Consider the following 20,522-nt stretch of genomic DNA (forward strand, 5'->3'; position numbering starts at 1 on the left):
AAATTACTCTTCTAGGAATCTTCTTTTTTTTTCTCTCATAGGATTTTAAAAGTTTTTGATCAATTTACAGCAATTTTCCTGGCGAATATTCTTTTACTGATTTTTTGGGGTTCCATTCAAAATATTGAGGATTTCTAAAATAATTAGAAAAAATTGCTGTGTAGTTTCACTGTTTTACCATTATTTAATAATTACCTTGTAGGGTCATTATTGAAAAAAAATTATTTTTATTTTATAGAGCCTTGTTTGAAAAAGACAAGCTAGTCTTCTCGTTCATGTTGTGTATAGAGATCATGAGACAGGACAACAAAGTCAGCACAGACGAATGGAACTTCTTCCTACGTGGAGCTGCAGGTATGGACAAGGAACGTCCAGCCAAACCGGATGTCAGCTGGATTCAACTACCTGCATGGAAAAATCTGGTTGATATAAATGACACATTTAAAGTTTTCCGTGGAATACACAAAGATATATTGAAAACACCTTGCTGGGTTCAGATTGGAGACTTAGAGGTAGGAATTGTTTTATTGTTACAAACCTTTTTACTTTATTAGAAATTCAGGTGAATGTTTTCTTTATTTTTCCCCATTTCAATTTATTATATCTTTGGCATAAGGGTGAAGAGTTTTGTTCATGATGAAAAAAAACTCATACACAGAGAGTTTCTTCCAATAAACAGAACATTATTGATAGATGAATCTTTGATCACATTAATTTTTTGTTTATTGGTTTTGAATCAATACAAAATTATAGCCAGCCAATTATCATCAGTTTTCTAATTTTTAGAAAAAAAAGTCCTGAAGAAGAAAACATTCATTTGTATTTGCATTATTACATGGTAATGGTACATTTATAGACAATATAGAAAGATTTGCTTATTATATTCAAGATATAGATAATAAATACACCATCAGAAGATCTTCTCAATGTTGATAATCAAACTAAATTCTATTAAGTAAAAAAAGACCTGTCCCTTCTTTGTTGATGTATCTACTGTTTTCTTGCTTCAAATTACCAATGTACCTGATTTTATGAAATAAGTGAAACATCAGTAGCCATTGGTCATCCGTGTCAAAGTGCAGAAACAATTTATTGTCTGTTATTTTTTTTTAACTTAGAAAATAACTTTAATCAGTGAATATAAAAATCCCCATCACCCCAATAAAAAAACAAAAACAAAAGGGCTTATGCAGTTAAGCATTTTATGTGAAAATCTGATGGTGGATTTAGATGTACTTTTCTGTGTATAAATCTTGATACACTTTTTCACTAGATAGATTATAGAAATATTTTTGCATACTTTTCACTTATATATTCTTCACGTTATGTGTGTTTAGAAATTAGATAGTTTTTTTTATATTTCAATTTTTTGCTGTGCCTCACATTTTCACTTTTATTAATAAATGTATTAGAGATTATAGATTACTAACATTAAAGATAGCTTTTATACATATGTTGGTCACAGTTTAGTGCTAGAATTAGTTTTTAGCTCACCTGGCCTAAAAGGCCAAGTGAGCTTTTCTCATCACTTGGCGTCTGTCGTCCGTCGTCTGTCGTCCGTCGTCGTCCGGCGTCGTTAACTTTTACAAAAATCTTCTCCTCTGAAACTACTGGGCCAAATTACACCAAACTTGGCCACAATCATCATTGGGGTATCTAGTTAAAAAAATGTGTCCGGTGACCTGGCCAACCATCCAAGATGGCCGCCATGGCTAAAAATAGAACATAGGGGTAAAATGCAGTTTTTGGCTTATAACTCAAAAACCAAAGCATTTAAAGCAAATCTGACATGGGGTGGAATTGTTTAACAGGTGAAGATCTATCTGCCCTGAAATTTTCAGATGAATCGGATAACCCGTTGTTGGGTTGCTACCCCTGAATTAGTAATTTTAAGGAAATTTTGCTGTTTTTGGTTATTATCTTGAATATTATTATAGATAGAGATCAACTGTAAACACCAATAATGTTCAGCAAAGTCAGATTTACAAATAAGTCAACATGACCGAAATGGTCAGTTGACCCCTTTAGGAGTTATTGCCCTTTATAGTCAATTTTTAACCATTTTTCGAAAATCTTAGTTATCTTGTACAAAAATCTTCTCCTCTGAAACTACAGGGCCAAATTAAATTTAACTTGGCCACAATCATCATTGGGGTATCTAGTTTAAAAAATGTGTCCGGTGACCCCGCCATCCAACCAAGATGGCCGCAATGGCTAAAAATAGAACATAGGGGTAAAATGCAGTTTTTGGCTTGTAACTCAATAACCAAAGCATTTAGAGAAAATCTGACAAGGGGTAAAATTGTTTATCAGGTCAAGATCTATTTGCCCTGAATTTTCAGATGAATCAGATAACCCGTTGTTGGGTTGCTGGCCCTGAATTAGTAATTTTAAGGAAATTTTGCTCTTTTTGGTTAATATCTTGAATATTATTATAGATAAAGATAAACTATAAACAGCAATAATGTTCAGCAAAGTAAGATTTACAAATAAGTCAACATGACTGAAATGGTTAGTTGACCCCTTTAGGATTTATTGCCCTTTATAGTCAATTTTTAACCATTTTTCGTAAATCTTAGTAATCTTTTACAAAAATCTACTTCTGATACTATGTGGCCAAATTAAACCAAACTTGGCCACAATCATCATTTGAGTATCTAGTTTTTAATATGTGTGGCTTGACCCAGTCAACCAACCAAGATGGCTGCCACGACTAAAAATAGAACATAGGGGTAAAATTCAGTTTTTGGCTTAGAACTAAAAAACCAAAGCATTTAAAGCAAATCTGACATGAAAGTAAAATTGTTTATCAGGTCAAGATCTATCTGTCCTGAAATTTTCAGATGAATCGGACAACCCATTGTTGGGTTGCTGCCCCTGAATTGGTAATTTTAAGGAAATTTTGCTGTTTTTGGTTATAATCTTGAATATTATTATAAAAAGAGATAAACTGTAAAAAGCAATAAATGTCGGCAAAGTAAGATCTACAAATAAGTCAACATGACCGAAATGGTCAGTTGACCCCTTTAGGAGTTATTGCCCTTAATAGTCAATTTTTAACCATTTTTTGTAAATCTTAGTTATCTTTTACAAAAATCTTCTCCTCTGAAACTACTGGGCCAAGTTAATTATAGATAGAGATAATTGTAAGCAGCAAGAATGTTCAGTAAAGTAAGATGTACAAACACATCACCATCACCAAAACACAAATTTGTCATGAATCCATCTGCATCCTTTGTTTAATATTCACATAGACCAAGGTGAGGGACACAGGCTCTTTAGAGCCTCTAGTTTAGAAAAAGTTGGTGTATTTAGGGAACTTTTATATTTCTTTTCTATGCTTCTTACTTGCACATTTTGTCTTCATGATTGTTATTATTACCATCTTAAGCTTGATCTGGTATGTCCTTTGATAAAAAAATAACATCTTGAACATTTCATAGTTATTCATTTTTTCAGTTCCTTAAAATTTTAGGAGTTGAAACAGTGATATGATTGAGCAATTATCAATTACTCTTTGTAACCAGGGGCTAATTCAGGATTTTTGAAAAAGAAAAAAGGGGAAGGATTATTCCCTTAAATGGTATATAAATGGAAATATTTTTTGACTGTTTTATATTCAAAAATTAAATATTTTTGCAATCAAAGGGGGATGAGATGTCCTTTATATCCCATAATCCACCCCTGGGTTACCAACCCACCACCAAACAATCAAGGCTAGAATGGTCAATGAAACTTTCATGGAGACAAACTGAGGTGTATTATACCACTGCTTATTCTTTCTTTCTATTCACTTTGTTTACAGGACAAATCAAGCAAGGTAAGAGTATTGTTTGTTTGTTACTAAAAATAAGTGTGATGCAATGTTTAATGTTTGAATGAAAGTTGCTTGTTTTATGAATATCTTTTCAATTTAAAATTTGCTTTTTGTTGATGATTTATAATCTGTTATTTGTTTTGTCCCATTTACAATTCACAGTTTTGGAATCTAGTGCATTCTGGGTAATATTTTCAAATGCGTACACCAAAATGTTGCAACTGGTCAAAAACGTTCTAAACAATGGAAATTAAACCAATGACGTAATGTTATTTTCATTTTGGTGTAAGAACAATGATATTACCCATAGTCCTTTAGATTCTGAAAAGGCAAATTATTCAAATAGACCATATTTATATATTCTTGCAACTTAGATAAGTTAAATACAGTTGAAGTAAAAAAAACTTGGATTTGACATTTTTACCTTTGTTCTATCTAAGCCTTTAAATTTGCTTAGGTGAATGAGTATTGGTGTTAAAGTTGCAACAGCATGAATGTATGATACTTCAAAATTAATATGAAAAGAAAAGGGGTGGGGATCTTTTTTTTTTTTTAGAAAAACTCTTCGTACCGTCCAATATATTTTCTCATTGAACTTTCTCAGATTACCTGGGAATTTTTTTTTATGTCCGTAGCTGTCAGTTTTGAGTAGATTTACTCTTTCAAGAAGATATAGATATGGTTTTGTTATGCCTGAAATGATTAAAGCTTCTCTATATAATTGTGTTGATGACTTATTTGTCAAACCCTTCATTGTTAAAGTTTGTCTTATATGAAAAAAAATGAAACCCAAGAAATCCTAACTGTTACCTGTTACCATGCCCAGCACAATCCAACTGTCTCTGTTCCATACAATTACAAGAAAATCCATGCACATTCTGATCATTATTTAAATGATTTAGAGAATTATTACTGCATGTATCAATACTTGATCCATGCTCATTCATATTCTTATTCAAATTGATTGTGAAAATGATACTAAAATTAATATTGGTACTATAATAGTCCATCTATAGAATGAATACTTGTACTATAAGTCAAAGTTACTACAGAAAGAATACTTGTACTATAAGTCAAAGTTACTACAGAAAGAATACTTGTACTATAAGTCAAAGTTACTACAGAAAGAATACTTGTACTATAAGTCAAAGTTACTACAGAAAGAATACTTGTACTATATATAAGTCAAAGTTACTACAGAAAGAATGCTTGTACTATAAGTCAAAGTTACTAGAGAATGAATACTTGTACTATAAGTCAAAGTTACTACAGAAAGAATGCTTGTACTATAAGACAAAGTTACTACAGAATGAATACTTGTACTATTGGTTCATACAAATACATGATCCTTGCACATTCTTTTTTTCATTAAAACTGGCAATTTTTTATATGAATTCAAATTTTGAAAGAATTTCAGCTTGAAAATAAGCCTTCTTTTGTATCATATTAGTATTATTTTTAAAGATAAGTTATGGCAATTTTTGGAAAAGATTGATAAGTAAATACCATCTGACCCTGAAAGTTTATGAAAAAAAATATTACAGCTGATATACTTGAGTGTGTACAAAATACAATAAAGTCATATGCACAAGGTACACACTGAGGTAATTCAGCTATAAGAATTTGTTGATATTTTTATTGGTTAACTTATTTAAAAAGTTGATTTTTTCTAACTTTAGATCCGAGGTAACCCAGAAACATTGGAGAGTTATGGCCCCTTACCAGCAGAACCAGCAGACCTTGTTGAGGGTCAAGAGCCAGATGATGATAACAGTGAGGTTAAAGGACACTGGAATAAGCGTTTGACAAGTTTCCAGAAAGTCATGTTTGTAAAAGTCTTCAAAGAAGAAAAGGTAAAATATAAATTGTCAATTATAATGTGTCCTCCCCCTAAAAATAAAATTGTATATATAGTTGTGTTAACTGCCTCCCTACCTTCTACTTGTCCAGTCAGACAAGGAGACAGTGGACACGTATATATTATTAATTGGACTAAGGAGTTACTATGCCTTGACTTAAGTTATGTTTTTATTTTATATTATATTAGTACATTTCATTTCATCCTGAAATGTCCACGTTTTCAAGGTTTTAGAACAATTTATATAAAGCCATTTTATTGGAAAAAAAATGTCGATGTACAAATTTATTAAACTGATGAGTACTAATAATGTAAAAGAATTGTGTAATTTAGGTAAATTTATATTTAGATCTTTTAAGCGGTGTTTTAAGCTTAGGTCCGAAATGTTAAAATAATGTTTGTTTATTATTACAACACCTTCTGCTGTCACATAGTCTGTGTTTATGTATGTTTTATATGCAGGCGCGGATCCAGAGGGGGGGTTCCGGGGGTTGGAACCCCCCTTTTTTTTGGCCGATCAATGTATTTGAATGGGAGCATATAGCTGGAACCCCCCTTTTACTCTGGGTTGGGAACCCCCCTTTTTAAAATGGCTGGATCCGCCCCTGATATGTATTATTGATGTTGATATAATTGTATACCTATAGTTTATATAGACTTTGGTAATAAAGATATATAGTAGAGAGTTGTGTATTGATATACTTTATCATACAAAACAATCATAAAAAAGAAGTATAAAAATGAGATGAATAAAAAATGAAAAACTGAGATATATAAATTGATTTGTTAGTATTATTTAAAATGAAAATATATTGAATTAGGGACAACATCAAAAGTTCAATGTAGGATAAAAAAAAAACTTATTGTTAAAAGATTTTGGATTAACAAAAAATTTTTACCCTCTCCCCCAAACTATTGATTTAATTTTTTATCCTTCATTGATCTTTTGATGTCGTCCCTTATTGAAAAAAAACTATTCAAACCAAAAAACATAGTATCATAATATACAGTGTTTTTTTAAACTGAATTTTTTCCTTTTTCTAGACCATATTTGCTGTCACAGAGTTTGTCAAGGCCAACCTTGGACCACAGTTTGTAGAGAGTCCACCCGTCACACTACAGACCCTGTATGACAATATGAACAAAACCACACCTTTGGTATTTGTATTGAGTACTGGATCTGACCCCATGGGAGCCTTCCTTAGGTTTGCTAGAGAAAAAGGATACACTGACAAGTGAGTAAAATAATTTAGTAAGACGTCCATTATCACTAAACTAGTATACATATTTGTTTAGAGGCCAGCCGAAGGACGCCTACGGGTGTGGGAGTTTCTCGCTACATTGATGACCCATTGGTGGCCTTCGGCTGTTGTCTTCTCTATGGACGGGTTGTTGTCGCTTTGACACATTCCCCATTTCCATTCTCAATTTTATATTTCCAAAATTCAGAATCAGCAAAAGATTTTCACCTTACCAATTTTTAAAGCCATCAATTTTTTACAGAGATTTATGTTGAATGATTTGCTGTAAAAAGATTTTTTTTTCAGATTCTTAAAACTCCCAGAAATATCTGATTTATTGTTATAATATATCAGAATAGAGCAAGGGTAAAACAATTGTCATATTTATCAGTCAAGACTTGATCTGAAAGGCCAATGACTCACCCTGATAAATTTACAGTTTAAAGTCATTCTTTTTAATTTTAAAAAGTTTTGCATTCCACCAGTTCTTAAAAGTTTGAAAAACAGTATTCATTTTAAGAAGGAAGTGCTTTGAAATTTTTAATACCAGTTTGTTTATATAAATTTGACAGTTTGAATAAAGAACCAGAACTTTCAAATCCTCTAAAGTTATTTCTGTTGCAGTTTCGGCTCTCCCTTAACATCATTTGCGAGTATTGTATTGAGGAAAAGATGATAGTCCGTCCGAAGGGGACGATAAATGGCTGACGCATGTTAAAAGAGAGCCATATCTCTTGCATGTAAAAGGCCCCCTTGTAGATTTTGAAAAAGAGTAGGCTAAAGCTGCTAAAAGGCAGTACTCGCACCAACAAAGTGGAAAGGGATAAATATCAGTTGCAATAACTTGTTTCCCAGTCCACTTTAAATAAATATGTTTAAACTAAAGTTATTCTTATAATAGTTTTGTGATCTTTGTGATAAAAAGTTGTTTTTATATTTCAGAGTACAGGCCATCTCTCTAGGTCAAGGTCAAGGTCCTGTAGCTGAGAAATTGATAGCAGAGGCCATCAAATGTGGAGACTGGGTCTTCTTACAGGTATTTATAATTAATAACAGTTTTATTCTCACTTTAATTTTGCAAATATATATTAAAGCTCATGTGCAAAATAAAAAAAGAAATATGAAAAAAAAGATTATTTGCTTTTGCAGCATTATGAATGTGATAAGATGTATAATAGCAACATCTTTAGCAATGATTTTAGCAGCAATTTATAAAATTTCTACATGCTTACCATTTATCATCTCATTGCTTTAAGTGAATATTATCATAAGGGGGACAGGACCTTTTCTGGGACGTTGGCATCAGATGTTTTTAAGCTCGGGATTTCCGGATTGATTCTTTCTGGATCCAGGAATTTTTTTTTCGAAGTTTGTGTTGTCGGGATTTGAATTTTTTTTTTTTAAGTCCAGGATTTCGGGATCAGGACCCCTCTGACCACCCCTCTACTATGGATTCAATATTATTTGTTAGGTAATTTGAGAAGGTCAAAAGTAGAGCAAGTAAAAATATTCTGTACACTTGAAAACTGAATTTGGCCAAACCATGAAATCAAATATTCTCAAAAAATACAATTTCATCAGTCCAAGAAAATTTGTATCCATGAAAATAAATTAGTCCACAGTATGTATACATAAATATAAAAATTGATTTTAATATAAAAATGTTTTTGTCTTCAACAGAACTGTCACTTGGCAGCTTCCTGGATGTTGGCAATGGAGAATCTCCTGAAAAGTATGTCAGAAAAACCAGACACCATCCACGATGAATATCGTCTTTTCCTTAGCTCTATGCCAGCCAAACATTTCCCTGTCAGTGTCCTTCAGAATGCTGTCAAGGTCACCAATGAACCACCGAAGGGTATCCGTGCTAACATGAGAAGAGCCTTTGCAGATATAACCCCAAGCTTCTATGAGGAACATAGTAAGTTTTAGATGCAAGAGGATTTGATTTCATTATGTTAAAATATATATAAAATAAATTTCTCGGCAGGGGTGGACTATAGCATGGGGATGATGGGGAAAGCAATACAGTAAATAAGGATTGTTGAAATTTTACCTTTTTTTTATAACAAACTTTGATAATTGGTTTTTCTGCTATAGATGTTACAATATTATAAAGTATAGCTGATGGAAAAACCAGTAAACACCAATTTAATTGTCTTGTACATGCATAAAATATATGCCACTGAATGCTAAGCAACCATTAAACAATTAATTAATTTTATATTAAACCTGATATTATTTTCACAGTTCTTGGACAACAGTGGAAGCGTATTATATTTGGAGTCTGTTTCTTCCATGCAGTCATCTTGGAGAGGAAGAAGTTTGGACCACTAGGATGGAATATCAGAGTATGTGTATTACTGTTGTTTTGGTAGAGGGTTCTATATGAGGTTCTTAATGGGGTTTATGGAATAGAGAATTGCCGTCGTAAGCAGGTTATTTTGGCAACACTCCTTTTGCGCCAATTACTGTTTTTCAGGGGTATCATTTGCGCCAATTTTTTTTTCTTCAAATGTATCAATTGCGCCAGTTTTCGGAACTCATTTGCGCCAATTTACCTGAACACATATTGATGGTACATATTAAAGATTAATATATATTTAGTATCATTTTTGTCTGAGGGGAAGTCTTGCACATACACATGAGACAGACCCACAAAAGTTAGAGCGTCAAATACTACGAACAGCATGCAAAAGAAAAGCTACAGAAAAAATATCAGAAAGCCTGACCAGCTAAGATCATATGTTCGGAGCTACATGTATTTCATTATGAAGAGGAACATCTACAGAAAAATGACTTGAAGTGCATAAGACAGTCTATGTACTCAGAGAGATGATAACTGTTCCCTGCCCAACCAAAAAGTTCAGTAGAATTTCAAAAAAATTAAGTGAGGTATAGTGATCACAAATAAAGAAGAAGAGTTTGTTTTAGTAAATGATATTGACAGTGGCATTGTTATTCTCGGTTGTGAAGCTAACTTGAAATTTCTTTGTATGCGGGGCAGAAGATGTTTTTGCATACAATACATGGATTCAGGAATGGACATTTAATTGATATTCCACTTTTAGATTGCCTTTTGCCTTCTAAATCAGGAAACTGTAATAGAAAATGTTTTTTGTGTTTAAGGAATGTTTTTCTTTAAATTGGCGCAATCGTATATTTTATTTTTGGCGCAATTGATACCATGTAATTTTAAAACAGGTGGCGCAAACGTAGCATTAGAGAAAAAAAGTTGTGGCGCAAAAGGACGCATTTTTGGCACAAACGGATCTCTCCCGTTATTTTTGCAGGGTGTAAATTTTCGAGTATTTTCACGGTTAGAAATCCCCAAAATAAATTCTGCCAATTAAATATGTACATGCAAAGGTATTGATAAAAGTTTTCAATCTGCCAAAATAATTTGTATATCATTATTCAAAGAAAATCACGAAATTTTACACCTGCGAAAATAACCCGCTATATAGTATTAGCAAAAAATGCGGAATAAATTGTTAAAAATTGATGAATAGAGGGAAAATAGACCAAAAATTAGGGGATAGAGAATAATGTGAGGCTGAAATAATAAGAATAGAGAATAATGGGCAAAATAAATTAAGAATAGAAAAAAACTGAAAAATTAGAGAATAATGAAACAAAGAAACATTCAGACCCTCTACTAGAATGGAATATCAGAGTATGTGCAGTACTACTATTTTAAATTAACAATGGTTATTTAATTCCATTATAGTATGAATTTTTTTGTTCAAAGATATCATTTATGCCAACTGACCTGATAATTTATGTCTTTATCTATTTATACATCCCTAGTTTTTAAAACTTTTGACTTCTAGCATAATTTATTTGAAGATTACAATCCCAAATATGATATTCTGTCTAAATATGGTATCCTTTTTCATTGTGTGTGTTTTTATTTCAGTATGAATTCAGTGACAGTGACAGAGAATGTGCTCAGTTGAATATGCAAATGTTCTGTAAGGAAGGTACCATTCCATGGGATGCTCTCATTTATATCACAGGGGAGGTAGGTACAACTAGATATAGGAAATCCTGGAGAAAATTTCCAAGATATGAATATCAATACAAGATTTGATATATTATAAATTGAAATTGAAATTATCTTTTTAATCTTTCAAATTAGCATGATTAGTTTATAGTCCAGAGTAACTAATGACTAAAATTAAGAGTGCAGATTTTTGTTGAAAAAAAATTATAAACCATTAAGAAAGTACAAATGTATTTAAACTCAGAAGATAACAGATACATGTAGTACTTTTTATACTCAAAATAAATAATCCTTTTTAAAAATTGATTAATCGATTATTATTTGCAAAATGTCCAGTGGCAAGTATTTGATACATGGTCACATTTAGTTTCAAGTATAAATTGAATTGAATTGATGTTTACAGATTACCTATGGTGGTCGTGTGACAGATCACTTGGACCAGCGATGTCTGAGAACAGTGCTCAGTAACTTCTTTGCTCCTAAAATAGTATCTGAGGATTACAAATATTCCAAATCAGGTAAGCAGAGGGTATCTGTTGGGGAGGGAGTGGGATATAGAATGATATAGAGGATTACAAATATTCCAAATCAGGTAAGCAAAGGGTATCTGTTAGGAAGGAAGTGGGATAAAGAATGATATAGAGGGTTAAGAAATACATAGAATATAGAAACAAGAGCTTATGAGTGTGGGATATAGGAGAAAGAAAAAGAATAAAAATGGCAGTGGGCAAACAAATTTAGAAATATGGATTTTTTTTTTAGAAAAAGCTGCATTTTGGAAATATGTCACCCCCTCATCTGTCTTATATCAGTTCACTAAAAACCTTTTTACGTACAAGCCTTGTATTTAGTCTTTTCATTCAATTTCTTTAAATTTGTATGCCTTGTTAGGTCTCTGTCCATTAAAACTTGTATTACCAGACAGTGGTTTCCTAGGTTGAAGAGCATGTTATTAATGGAATAAAAAGACAATACTTAAAAAATGTAAATAATATCCAAAGTTATTTTTTGTAATATAAATTTTATTATTTTCATATCATTCTCAAGTCTTATCTACAAGTAAAGATGTACAAACAATAATTTTGTAATGACTCATAAATATATGGTTAACCATAATTGTTAAAAATTTTCAAATACTTTTAGTCAATAATACAGTACAGAATACATTTTCATTGAGCCCTATTTTTTAATAATATTATCAATATTTGACCAATGATATCTAAAGTTATGTTGTATAATAAGTTTTGTAGAGTGAATCACACATCCGGTGTGTTTCATTAATGACAATTTAAAAAAAAAACTTCTGTATATTATGTGTGTTCATAAAGAATAAAAATATTTTACCCGTCCTCTTAAACAAGTCTTTTTATTGATATGGATACAATCAGCCTATTTTATAAATATCAACGAGACAGCAACCCTTCAACACAGTTAACATTGAACCATTTTAAAAGGAATAAGTCATTCTCATATATTGTAGTAACTAAATATTTATTCTTGTTTCAGGAATTTACTACTGTCCAAACTATGATAAACTAGATGAATATCGTGAATTTATTGAGACTCTCCCGTTGAATGACGAACCAGAAATATTCGGCATGCACGAGAATGCCAACATTGCATTCCAAATTCAGGAAACACAGAAAATCGTTAACACAATCTTGGACGTGCAACCTCGTCTTTCAAGTGGCTCTTCTGGAAAATCTAATGATGAGATTGTATACGAGCTAGCTGATAGCATTCTTGAAAAATTAATGGACAAATTAGATATAGATCAAGCTAATCCACTGATGTTTGAACCTGACGATAAAGGAAGATTGAATTCATTGACAACAGTCTTAACACAGGAAGTGGATAGATTTAATAAACTTCTCAAAGTCATCAAGGTAAAATATTTATCATTTGTCTACCGCCATGTTTTCTGATCTGACATACATTCTTATCACCTAAATGTGTAGATATAAGACAAGATATTCTTATCTTTAAGAAAGAGAGTGAAAAGAGATATATGCTACTCACTTAAATTTTGTACAGCTTTTGATTTCATTTGATCAACTGTTAGTCTAAGGGAGCCACAAAGTAAAATATTCTTATTTGAATACTGAGCTATTGATGTAATGTTTAAAACTTTATCTGTTCCGAAAAAACGTGAAAACATTTATAAGCAAGTCATTTTGTATGCTTTAAGGTGGTATGGGAGTCTAAAATAAAAATGATAGAATTTGTTCATACTTTGCCAAAACGTAGTATCTATTGATATATGTTGAAATATATAATAAAAATGATACGTCACCGCGCATTTTCTCAACTTACAGGACGCGACAAAATGACACATTTTGTAAGGATTATACAGGAAAAAACACCATTTTGTGGTTAGAAAGTAAACAAAATGATAGAATTGTTAAATACTTAAGGAAAAGATAGCTTTCAGACAATGCTTTGAGAATTTCAAAAGAAAAGATAGGGTCACTGTGATTTTTTTCTGGCTAAAATATAAAATAGGAAAATTCCATGTAAAATCCTTCAGAAAATGCACTATTTTAAAGTTACCTCCCCTTAAAATGGCAATTTAAAAAAAAATAAAAAACAAACAAAAATAATCAATTTTTGCAAAAATATTAATATTTATAAGTTATATTCTTATAAATCGGTTCTTTTAAATGAAAATTCATATTAAATATCTGCATTCCTACATCAATTTTTGCTATCTTGATAGAAAATATGGACCTTTGGTTCACTGTTTTTACAATCCAAGATGGAGGAAGACACCCATACCACCTTAACTAAAATTTGTGTAGGAATATATTACCTTAGCTGTATTAGGCAAACACTTCTCCATATTTTATTTTACATTTTGAACATTTTTTATTTAAGCATGCGTCTTTTGTAGATAAAGCGTACATCTGACGTACAACATTTAAAGACCGGTATCTATGATGAGTTTATTTGTATGACTAAAGAAACATTTATATTTTCAGGATTCCCTATCAACCCTACAGAAAGCTATTAAAGGATTTGTTGTTATGAGTGATCAGTTAGAGATGGTCTACAACTCATTCCTGAATAACCAGGTACCTTCTATGTGGGCCGATGCTGCCTACCCATCACTCAAGCCCCTCGGTAGCTGGGTTACAGATCTGACCTTCAGATGTTTCTTCATTGATAACTGGATTAAACATGGACAGCCTAAATCATTCTGGCTATCTGGATTCTTCTTCCCACAAGGTAAGCTATTTTATTGCATGGTTATAACACAATGTTTGTTACAGAATGGAGAATAAAGGACTAAAAGTATAGAATAAAGGACTTAAGAAAAAAGAATAGAGAAAAATAAGCAGCAAATTAGAGATTATTGGTTATTAAAGTATAAAGACTACTGATTACTGTAAACCAACTTATTTTTGCAGATACATTATTTCATGTTTAGCCTAATCTCGCCTACTTGCCAGCGATTTTAATTTAATACATAATTTTCAAATATGTTTTATGTAGTTAAAATAAGGAAAGACTTAATTTTAAAGTATTCATGGCAATCTATTTTTTTAGGTTATTTTTCTACTTGTGAAAGTCATGGAAATAAATTGCACACACAAATTAGTTTGTTTACAGTAATGGACAAAGTAAAAAAAAAGACTAATAAAAATTGGTACCAAAAAATATAAGGACAGTGATGTCGTTAGAAGCCGGCAGCCGGCGATTTTCGCCGGTTATTGTCCTTTTCCCGCCGGCTATTTTTGCATGAGTAAAAAAAATTAATAAGATAAAAAAGATAATCAGGTTAATATTAAAAAATAATTGTTCAATGCATCAGCTTCCACGATTAAAGTCGCGATAAACAAGGATGTAAATCAGTGTTTACCTTTGACTAAATATAGTTCACGTAAATGCAGTCCGCTGATTGGTCGTCTATTTAAAGTCGGTAGTATTGTAATGTTTGCAAGGATAAAAAGAGAGACGTTCCGATGGACATTATGACCCTGTTTGGTTTTTGCTTCAAGAGAAGGAATAAGCCAAAGATGACAATAGCATGTTATGGAAATTAACATATCAGTCAAATAAAAGAAAGTATAATATATATAATGTTGTCAAGAATCTGGAAAACAGCACCTTTTGAAGTTCACATTTCAAAGCCCACGACCACGTGGTGTCCAGAGAATGAAGGTCAATAACGAAAGTAGAATATTGTCGACCACAAATAATTTTTAAAAATATCTTTTATAGTTCAAAAGGATTTTAGTTTACTGATTACTGAACAGTTAACAAATAAGAGAAAATAAAACGACATAGCTTGACAACATGTTTGAAATACGTGTACAAGTCTTATATGAGAAAAAAGGGGGTCATTTGTCACTAAGTACGTACGCAAATAAATCGATCAAGATATTTAATAAATTCGATTATTTTTGAAATAAAATTATAATATTTCACCTATTATTTCACAGGCACTTGCCTGTGTATTATTTACATATATTCAAGAACAGACTTCCTTAGTTGTCTTACAAAAGACACCTTCCCAGAAAAAAATATAATATAGATTAGCCTTGCCAGGACTACGGATTCTCATTTAAAAAAAAAAAATCAATGTGATTGAAGTCAACAACAAAAATAAGACAAAATTAACATTTTCCCAAGCATCTAAATCACTCTCAGGTATGCTCAGAATGCAGGAATTTTAGTCTAAATTTTCAAATCTTTTTGGGGATAGCCAAGGACGTATATTATGTTAGTTATACGTCCTTGGGATAGCATACGATTTTATAAAATATAGCACCTCTGTAACAGTTTTAACTTTGAAATCGAAGCTCCAGCTGACTACTAGTCAGTGAATATTGTTTTTAATTTTGTAAAAATAAAACCAACACGTTTTTAATATAAAATTAAAACATAATGTTCTCAATGTCACAATTACAATTTTCATTTAAAACTAAATTATTCAAGTGATAATTCAAACCAGAGACAATATGTTTCTATTCAAACTAAGATTTTTGGATTCTTTCAGTTCAAAAATATTTACTAGCAGTCAACCTGCAGGAAAATGCACAAAAATGTATATTGGTCCATCAAGATGATCAATGATGTGATCACATGTACAGAAAATTTACCCATCATGTTGCTAATTTTAGTTAATCATTTACATTATCTTCAGTAAAAAATGATGTTTTCAGAGGTCTGAATAAGGGTCTAGGACACCCCCAGAATGCAGGATTTTGCACCATTTTAAAAAAAAATCCTGGGGCCCTTGAGCGGGCCCCAGACCCCCCGCCGTAGTAGCGACGAGCAAGCTCGTCGACGCGAACGGCTTCGCCGTCCGCATGTACTTGCCGTCTATTTTAGAAATTCAGCCTGCTTCTTCAAAACTTAGTGACTTCACTGAAGGAATAAATAAATGTCAGTGGTTCCCTTATTCATATCATTAGTTGAATAAATTTCTGCTCTCCTTGATCAATCTGGTACCTTTTTTGTAGGATTTTTGACTGGTACTCTGCAGAACTTTGCTAGGAGGCACAATCTCCCCATTGATCACCTGAGCTTTGAGTTCCATCCAACAAAACATTTCCGTGACCAGAAGGATGTTACCAAACAGATGTCAGAACTACAGTTTGGTGAGGAAATGGAAATGGATAAAGTGGTAAGTAATACATCACCTTGGTAAGCAGAGTTAAGGCCATGATTTGGTTTAGAGGGTATAATGGCCAAAAAAGAGGTTCCAAGTACAAATTGAAAGTGTCAAGGTCATGATTTGGGTTAGAACGTATAATAACAAGAAAGTATTTTCAAGTATAACTTAAAAGTGTTTATGTCATAATTTGGTTTAGAGGGTATAATGGCAAAAAAGTGTTTTCACATATATATTGAAAGTGTCAAGGTCATGATTTGGTTTAGAGGGTATAATGGCAAAAAAAGTGTTTTCACATATATATTGAAAAAAGTGTTTTCACATATATATTGAAAGTGTCAAGGTCATGATTTGGTTTAGAGGGTATAATGGCAAAAAAATGTTTCCACATATATATTGAAAGTGTCAAGGTCATGATTTGGTTTAGAGGGTATAATGGCAAAAAAGTGTTTTCACATATATATTGAAAGTGTCAAGGTCATGATTTGGTTTAGAGGGTATAATGGCAAAAAAAGTGTTTTCACATATATATTGAAAAAAGTGTTTTCACATATATATTGAAAGTGTCAAGGTCATGATTTGGTTTAGAGGGTATAATGGCAAAAAAATGTTTCCACATATATATTGAAAGTGTCAAGGTCATGATTTGGTTTAGAGGGTATAATGGCAAAAAAGTGTTTTCACATATATATTGAAAGTGTCAAGGTCATGATTTGGTTTAGAGGGTATAATGGCAAAAAAAGTGTTTTCACATATATATTGAAAAAAGTGTTTTCACATATATATTGAAAGTGTCAAGGTCATGATTTGGTTTAGAGGGTATAATGGCAAAAAAATGTTTCCACATATATATTGAAAGTGTCAAGGTCATGATTTGGTTTAGAGGGTATAATGGCAAAAAAAATGTTTTCACATATATATTGAAAGTGTCAAGGTCATGATTTGGTTTAGAGGGTATAATGGCAAAAAAATGTTTCCACATATATATTGAAAGTGTCAAGGTCATGATTTGGTTTAGAGGGTATAATGGCAAAAAAGTGTTTTCACATATATATTGAAAGTGTCAAGGTCATGATTTTGGTTTAGAGGGTATAATTGCAAAAAAAGTGTTTTCAAGTACAAATTAAAAGAAAAGATGTATGTTTTAGATGTAAATGAATAAATATTCTTATTTGATTGATAAAAAAGCAACTAGAACAAAGCAAAAAAAAAATGATGGACTGTCTTTTGATCATCTCTGCTTTTTGCTGTGACATTGTAAGCTGTTTTTGACTAAAAAGTTTCAATATATAAGTTTCAATATTTCTTTGATATCTTTGCCCTCTCTTTTAGAACATTAGGTTTCAAATAGTGCACAGTTATTCCTTGCTCAAAATGAGAATTGTTTTTGTTTGATTTTCAGGTGGAAAAACCAAAAGATGGTGTATTGATCCATGGTCTGTTCATGGATGGTTTCCACTGGGATGCTGAGAAGATGCATGTTGTGGATTCAACCCCAGGAGTGATGAACTCTGTCCTACCTATGTTCCATATGGAGCCAAAGATGGACTTTGAACCCCCACCAGAGGACTACAATGCACCATTGTACAAGGAAGCTGCTAGGGCCGGTGTTCTGTCTACAACTGGTTAGTATTTTAATTTAAAAGTGTTTGTTACTTTTAACAATTAGTGTTTAGATAAAAGTAATTGATTAACGAAAAAAATAGGATGTCTTTTGTAGATTTTATGAAGATACCAACAAAAAGGTTTCAAAATCAAATGCTTGACTACTGTAAATTTTGAAATTATTGCGATGTTTTTATTATTGCAAAAAAATGCAACATGGTTATAATTGCAATAATTTAAACTCGCATTTTGAAATTTTATTCAGAATTAAACAGGACTTTTCTCAATATCGCAAAATTAAAATCGCAAAATTAAAATTGCAATTTAGTCTTAAATGACAAAATCGCAATAATAAATGCAAGCAATAATTTCTTAATTAACAGTATTGTTTTAATTAGTTTTAACATTAAGTGTTTATAAAAAGCAAGACTGATTAAGAAAGAAACAAATTGTAATAGATCAAATACAGACCTCTCAAGAAATTGATCTTAATATGAAAATAAGAAGTTGTATGATTCCCAACTATGGGTCACTGTACAACTTCTGGTGAAGACAGTTAATTGACCTATAAAAATTTCTGTGTTAGGTTAATGTCTTATTCATATATATACTCCCATCTCCTTTTATACATATAAGAATGGTGTACCATTTTCACAGTTGTAGTTTATCACATATTTACAATATTTCATTCTTTATTTTTCAGGAATGTCTACAAATTACGTTGTGAATGTTCATTTACCATCAGTAGAACCACAGGACTATTGGATTGCAAAGGGTGCTGCCCTCTTGTGTCAGTTGTCAGAATAATAAAGAGGACAAAATTAGTGAAACTCATTGTTTATATTCATCTCATAGATTTTACTTTTTTATGTGAACTTTGGATAACCTTGTATAATCAGCATTTATGTATGTTTGAAGTGCTGGAGGACTTTACGACCATGAGGCCAAATGGATAAGTAAAAATGGGACAAGACACCAACATTTCAGTTTTCACCATGTGATAGTGATATTGAAAGAAAGTAGAAATGCATTGAAAAGTCTGCCTCAGTATTTAAGTTTGAAATTGTGTTAGAAATTATTTTTTTTAATTTATTTTATCTAAGTGCTTTACAATCATTCCAACTAAAATATGCATTTAATGTGTAGAACACTATTAATTAGAAGTCACGACTCTGCCTTGGATATATATAGTTTTGACACTGCTGAAGATGTGATCCGTCCAGGGACTACACTGTGATAATTAGTTGATATTTTACACTAGTTTACGACATTGATTTGAATTGACAATATAATTTTGTACAAATAATTATTTATATACATTAATATTTATATTATTAATTCTGTTTTGTGATATTTGAATATTTTGTTTTAAGTTTTATTTCCGTCCATGCCTTAATTGATAAATGATTTGTTTTTTCTATACATATATATATATATATACTACATTCCAATGAAAATGTTTCCTTTTTTTTGCAAATCTTTGTTCCATTTTATATTGAATACCTTTAAGTTTTTGTTGTTTGATATTATCCAGAAGATTAAAAAAAGAAAAAATCATGGAACTAAGTAATTTATGACAAGAGCAGAGAAAAATATGAAAATTATTTCATTAAATTTGAATATTTTTCTTCTTTTTAAAGTTTTGAGTTCATTTAATCCAAGTCATAAAATATGACCATTCAAAACAATACATTATGCTTTGAATATTATTTAGAATACTTGGTGAAGATTATGACTTTGAAAAATGAGACTAAAATATAGTATCAATGAATAGAGTAACCTTATTATTCATTAATAGATAACTTGTAATATGATCTGTGATACACTGGTTGAAATAAATTTTATTCTGTTTGTTGTATTTTTGTTCCTCTATTTGTTTATACCATTGTGGATGTAAAGTATGTATTTCATGCTTTGAAATAGAAAAAAGATGCAATGCACCAATCCATGACTCAAAATTACTTCATGCACATGAAAATCAAAATACATGTACAAAGGAACAACACTTGTATTGCTTTTGTCCATGTCAAAGTAACACATGAGGTTAAAACTCTGACTGCACTGCAAGATCAAGTCCCCTGGTATTGTTTTGGGTAAAATTCTTTTACTAGGTGTAGATCACTATACATTTATGCATTGACGAACGTAGCTTCATTATATCAAAGAAACTAACACATATTATGATAACTTGTCGATACTGTAATGATTCCAGAAACAATACAGGCATTTATATAACCATTGAGCATGTCAAAGTATTTTAATGACTTGGCAGAAAATGTATAAATAGTTTAAATAAATTTGGTGGACTGCTGCCGACTGCATTACAATTTCAATAAACAAACTGATGGAAAGTGAGAAACTGATGGAGCACACATAAA

General features: G+C 31.4%; 1 protein-coding gene across 6 annotated transcripts in view; it reads left to right on the top strand.

Annotated features, from left to right (window-relative positions):
- The window catches only part of LOC139494715 (dynein axonemal heavy chain 6-like), a 75,462-nt gene extending 55,467 nt beyond the window's left edge, over positions 1 to 19,995 (top strand). For 4 of the 6 annotated variants that reach the window (XM_071282904.1, XM_071282906.1, XM_071282908.1 and 1 more), the window contains 14 exons: positions 239 to 512; positions 3,806 to 3,820; positions 5,497 to 5,670; positions 6,720 to 6,910; positions 7,859 to 7,952; positions 8,597 to 8,837; positions 9,167 to 9,267; positions 10,836 to 10,940; positions 11,326 to 11,440; positions 12,429 to 12,808; positions 13,901 to 14,147; positions 16,388 to 16,551; positions 17,942 to 18,164; positions 18,848 to 19,995. In XM_071282904.1, the coding sequence (XP_071139005.1) occupies positions 239 to 512; positions 3,806 to 3,820; positions 5,497 to 5,670; positions 6,720 to 6,910; positions 7,859 to 7,952; positions 8,597 to 8,837; positions 9,167 to 9,267; positions 10,836 to 10,940; positions 11,326 to 11,440; positions 12,429 to 12,808; positions 13,901 to 14,147; positions 16,388 to 16,551; positions 17,942 to 18,164; positions 18,848 to 18,951 (2,428 nt within the window). In that variant the 3' untranslated portion in view covers positions 18,952 to 19,995. The remainder of the gene's footprint in view (positions 1 to 238; positions 513 to 3,805; positions 3,821 to 5,496; positions 5,671 to 6,719; positions 6,911 to 7,858; positions 7,953 to 8,596; positions 8,838 to 9,166; positions 9,268 to 10,835; positions 10,941 to 11,325; positions 11,441 to 12,428; positions 12,809 to 13,900; positions 14,148 to 16,387; positions 16,552 to 17,941; positions 18,165 to 18,847) is intronic. The other 2 variants (XM_071282905.1, XM_071282907.1) reach the window with 1 other exon arrangement.
- The last annotated feature ends 527 nt before the right edge of the window (positions 19,996 to 20,522 follow it).

The sequence above is a fragment of the Mytilus edulis genome, chromosome 11 (assembly GCF_963676685.1).
Source record: "Mytilus edulis chromosome 11, xbMytEdul2.2, whole genome shotgun sequence".
Taxonomy (NCBI): domain Eukaryota; kingdom Metazoa; phylum Mollusca; class Bivalvia; order Mytilida; family Mytilidae; genus Mytilus; species Mytilus edulis.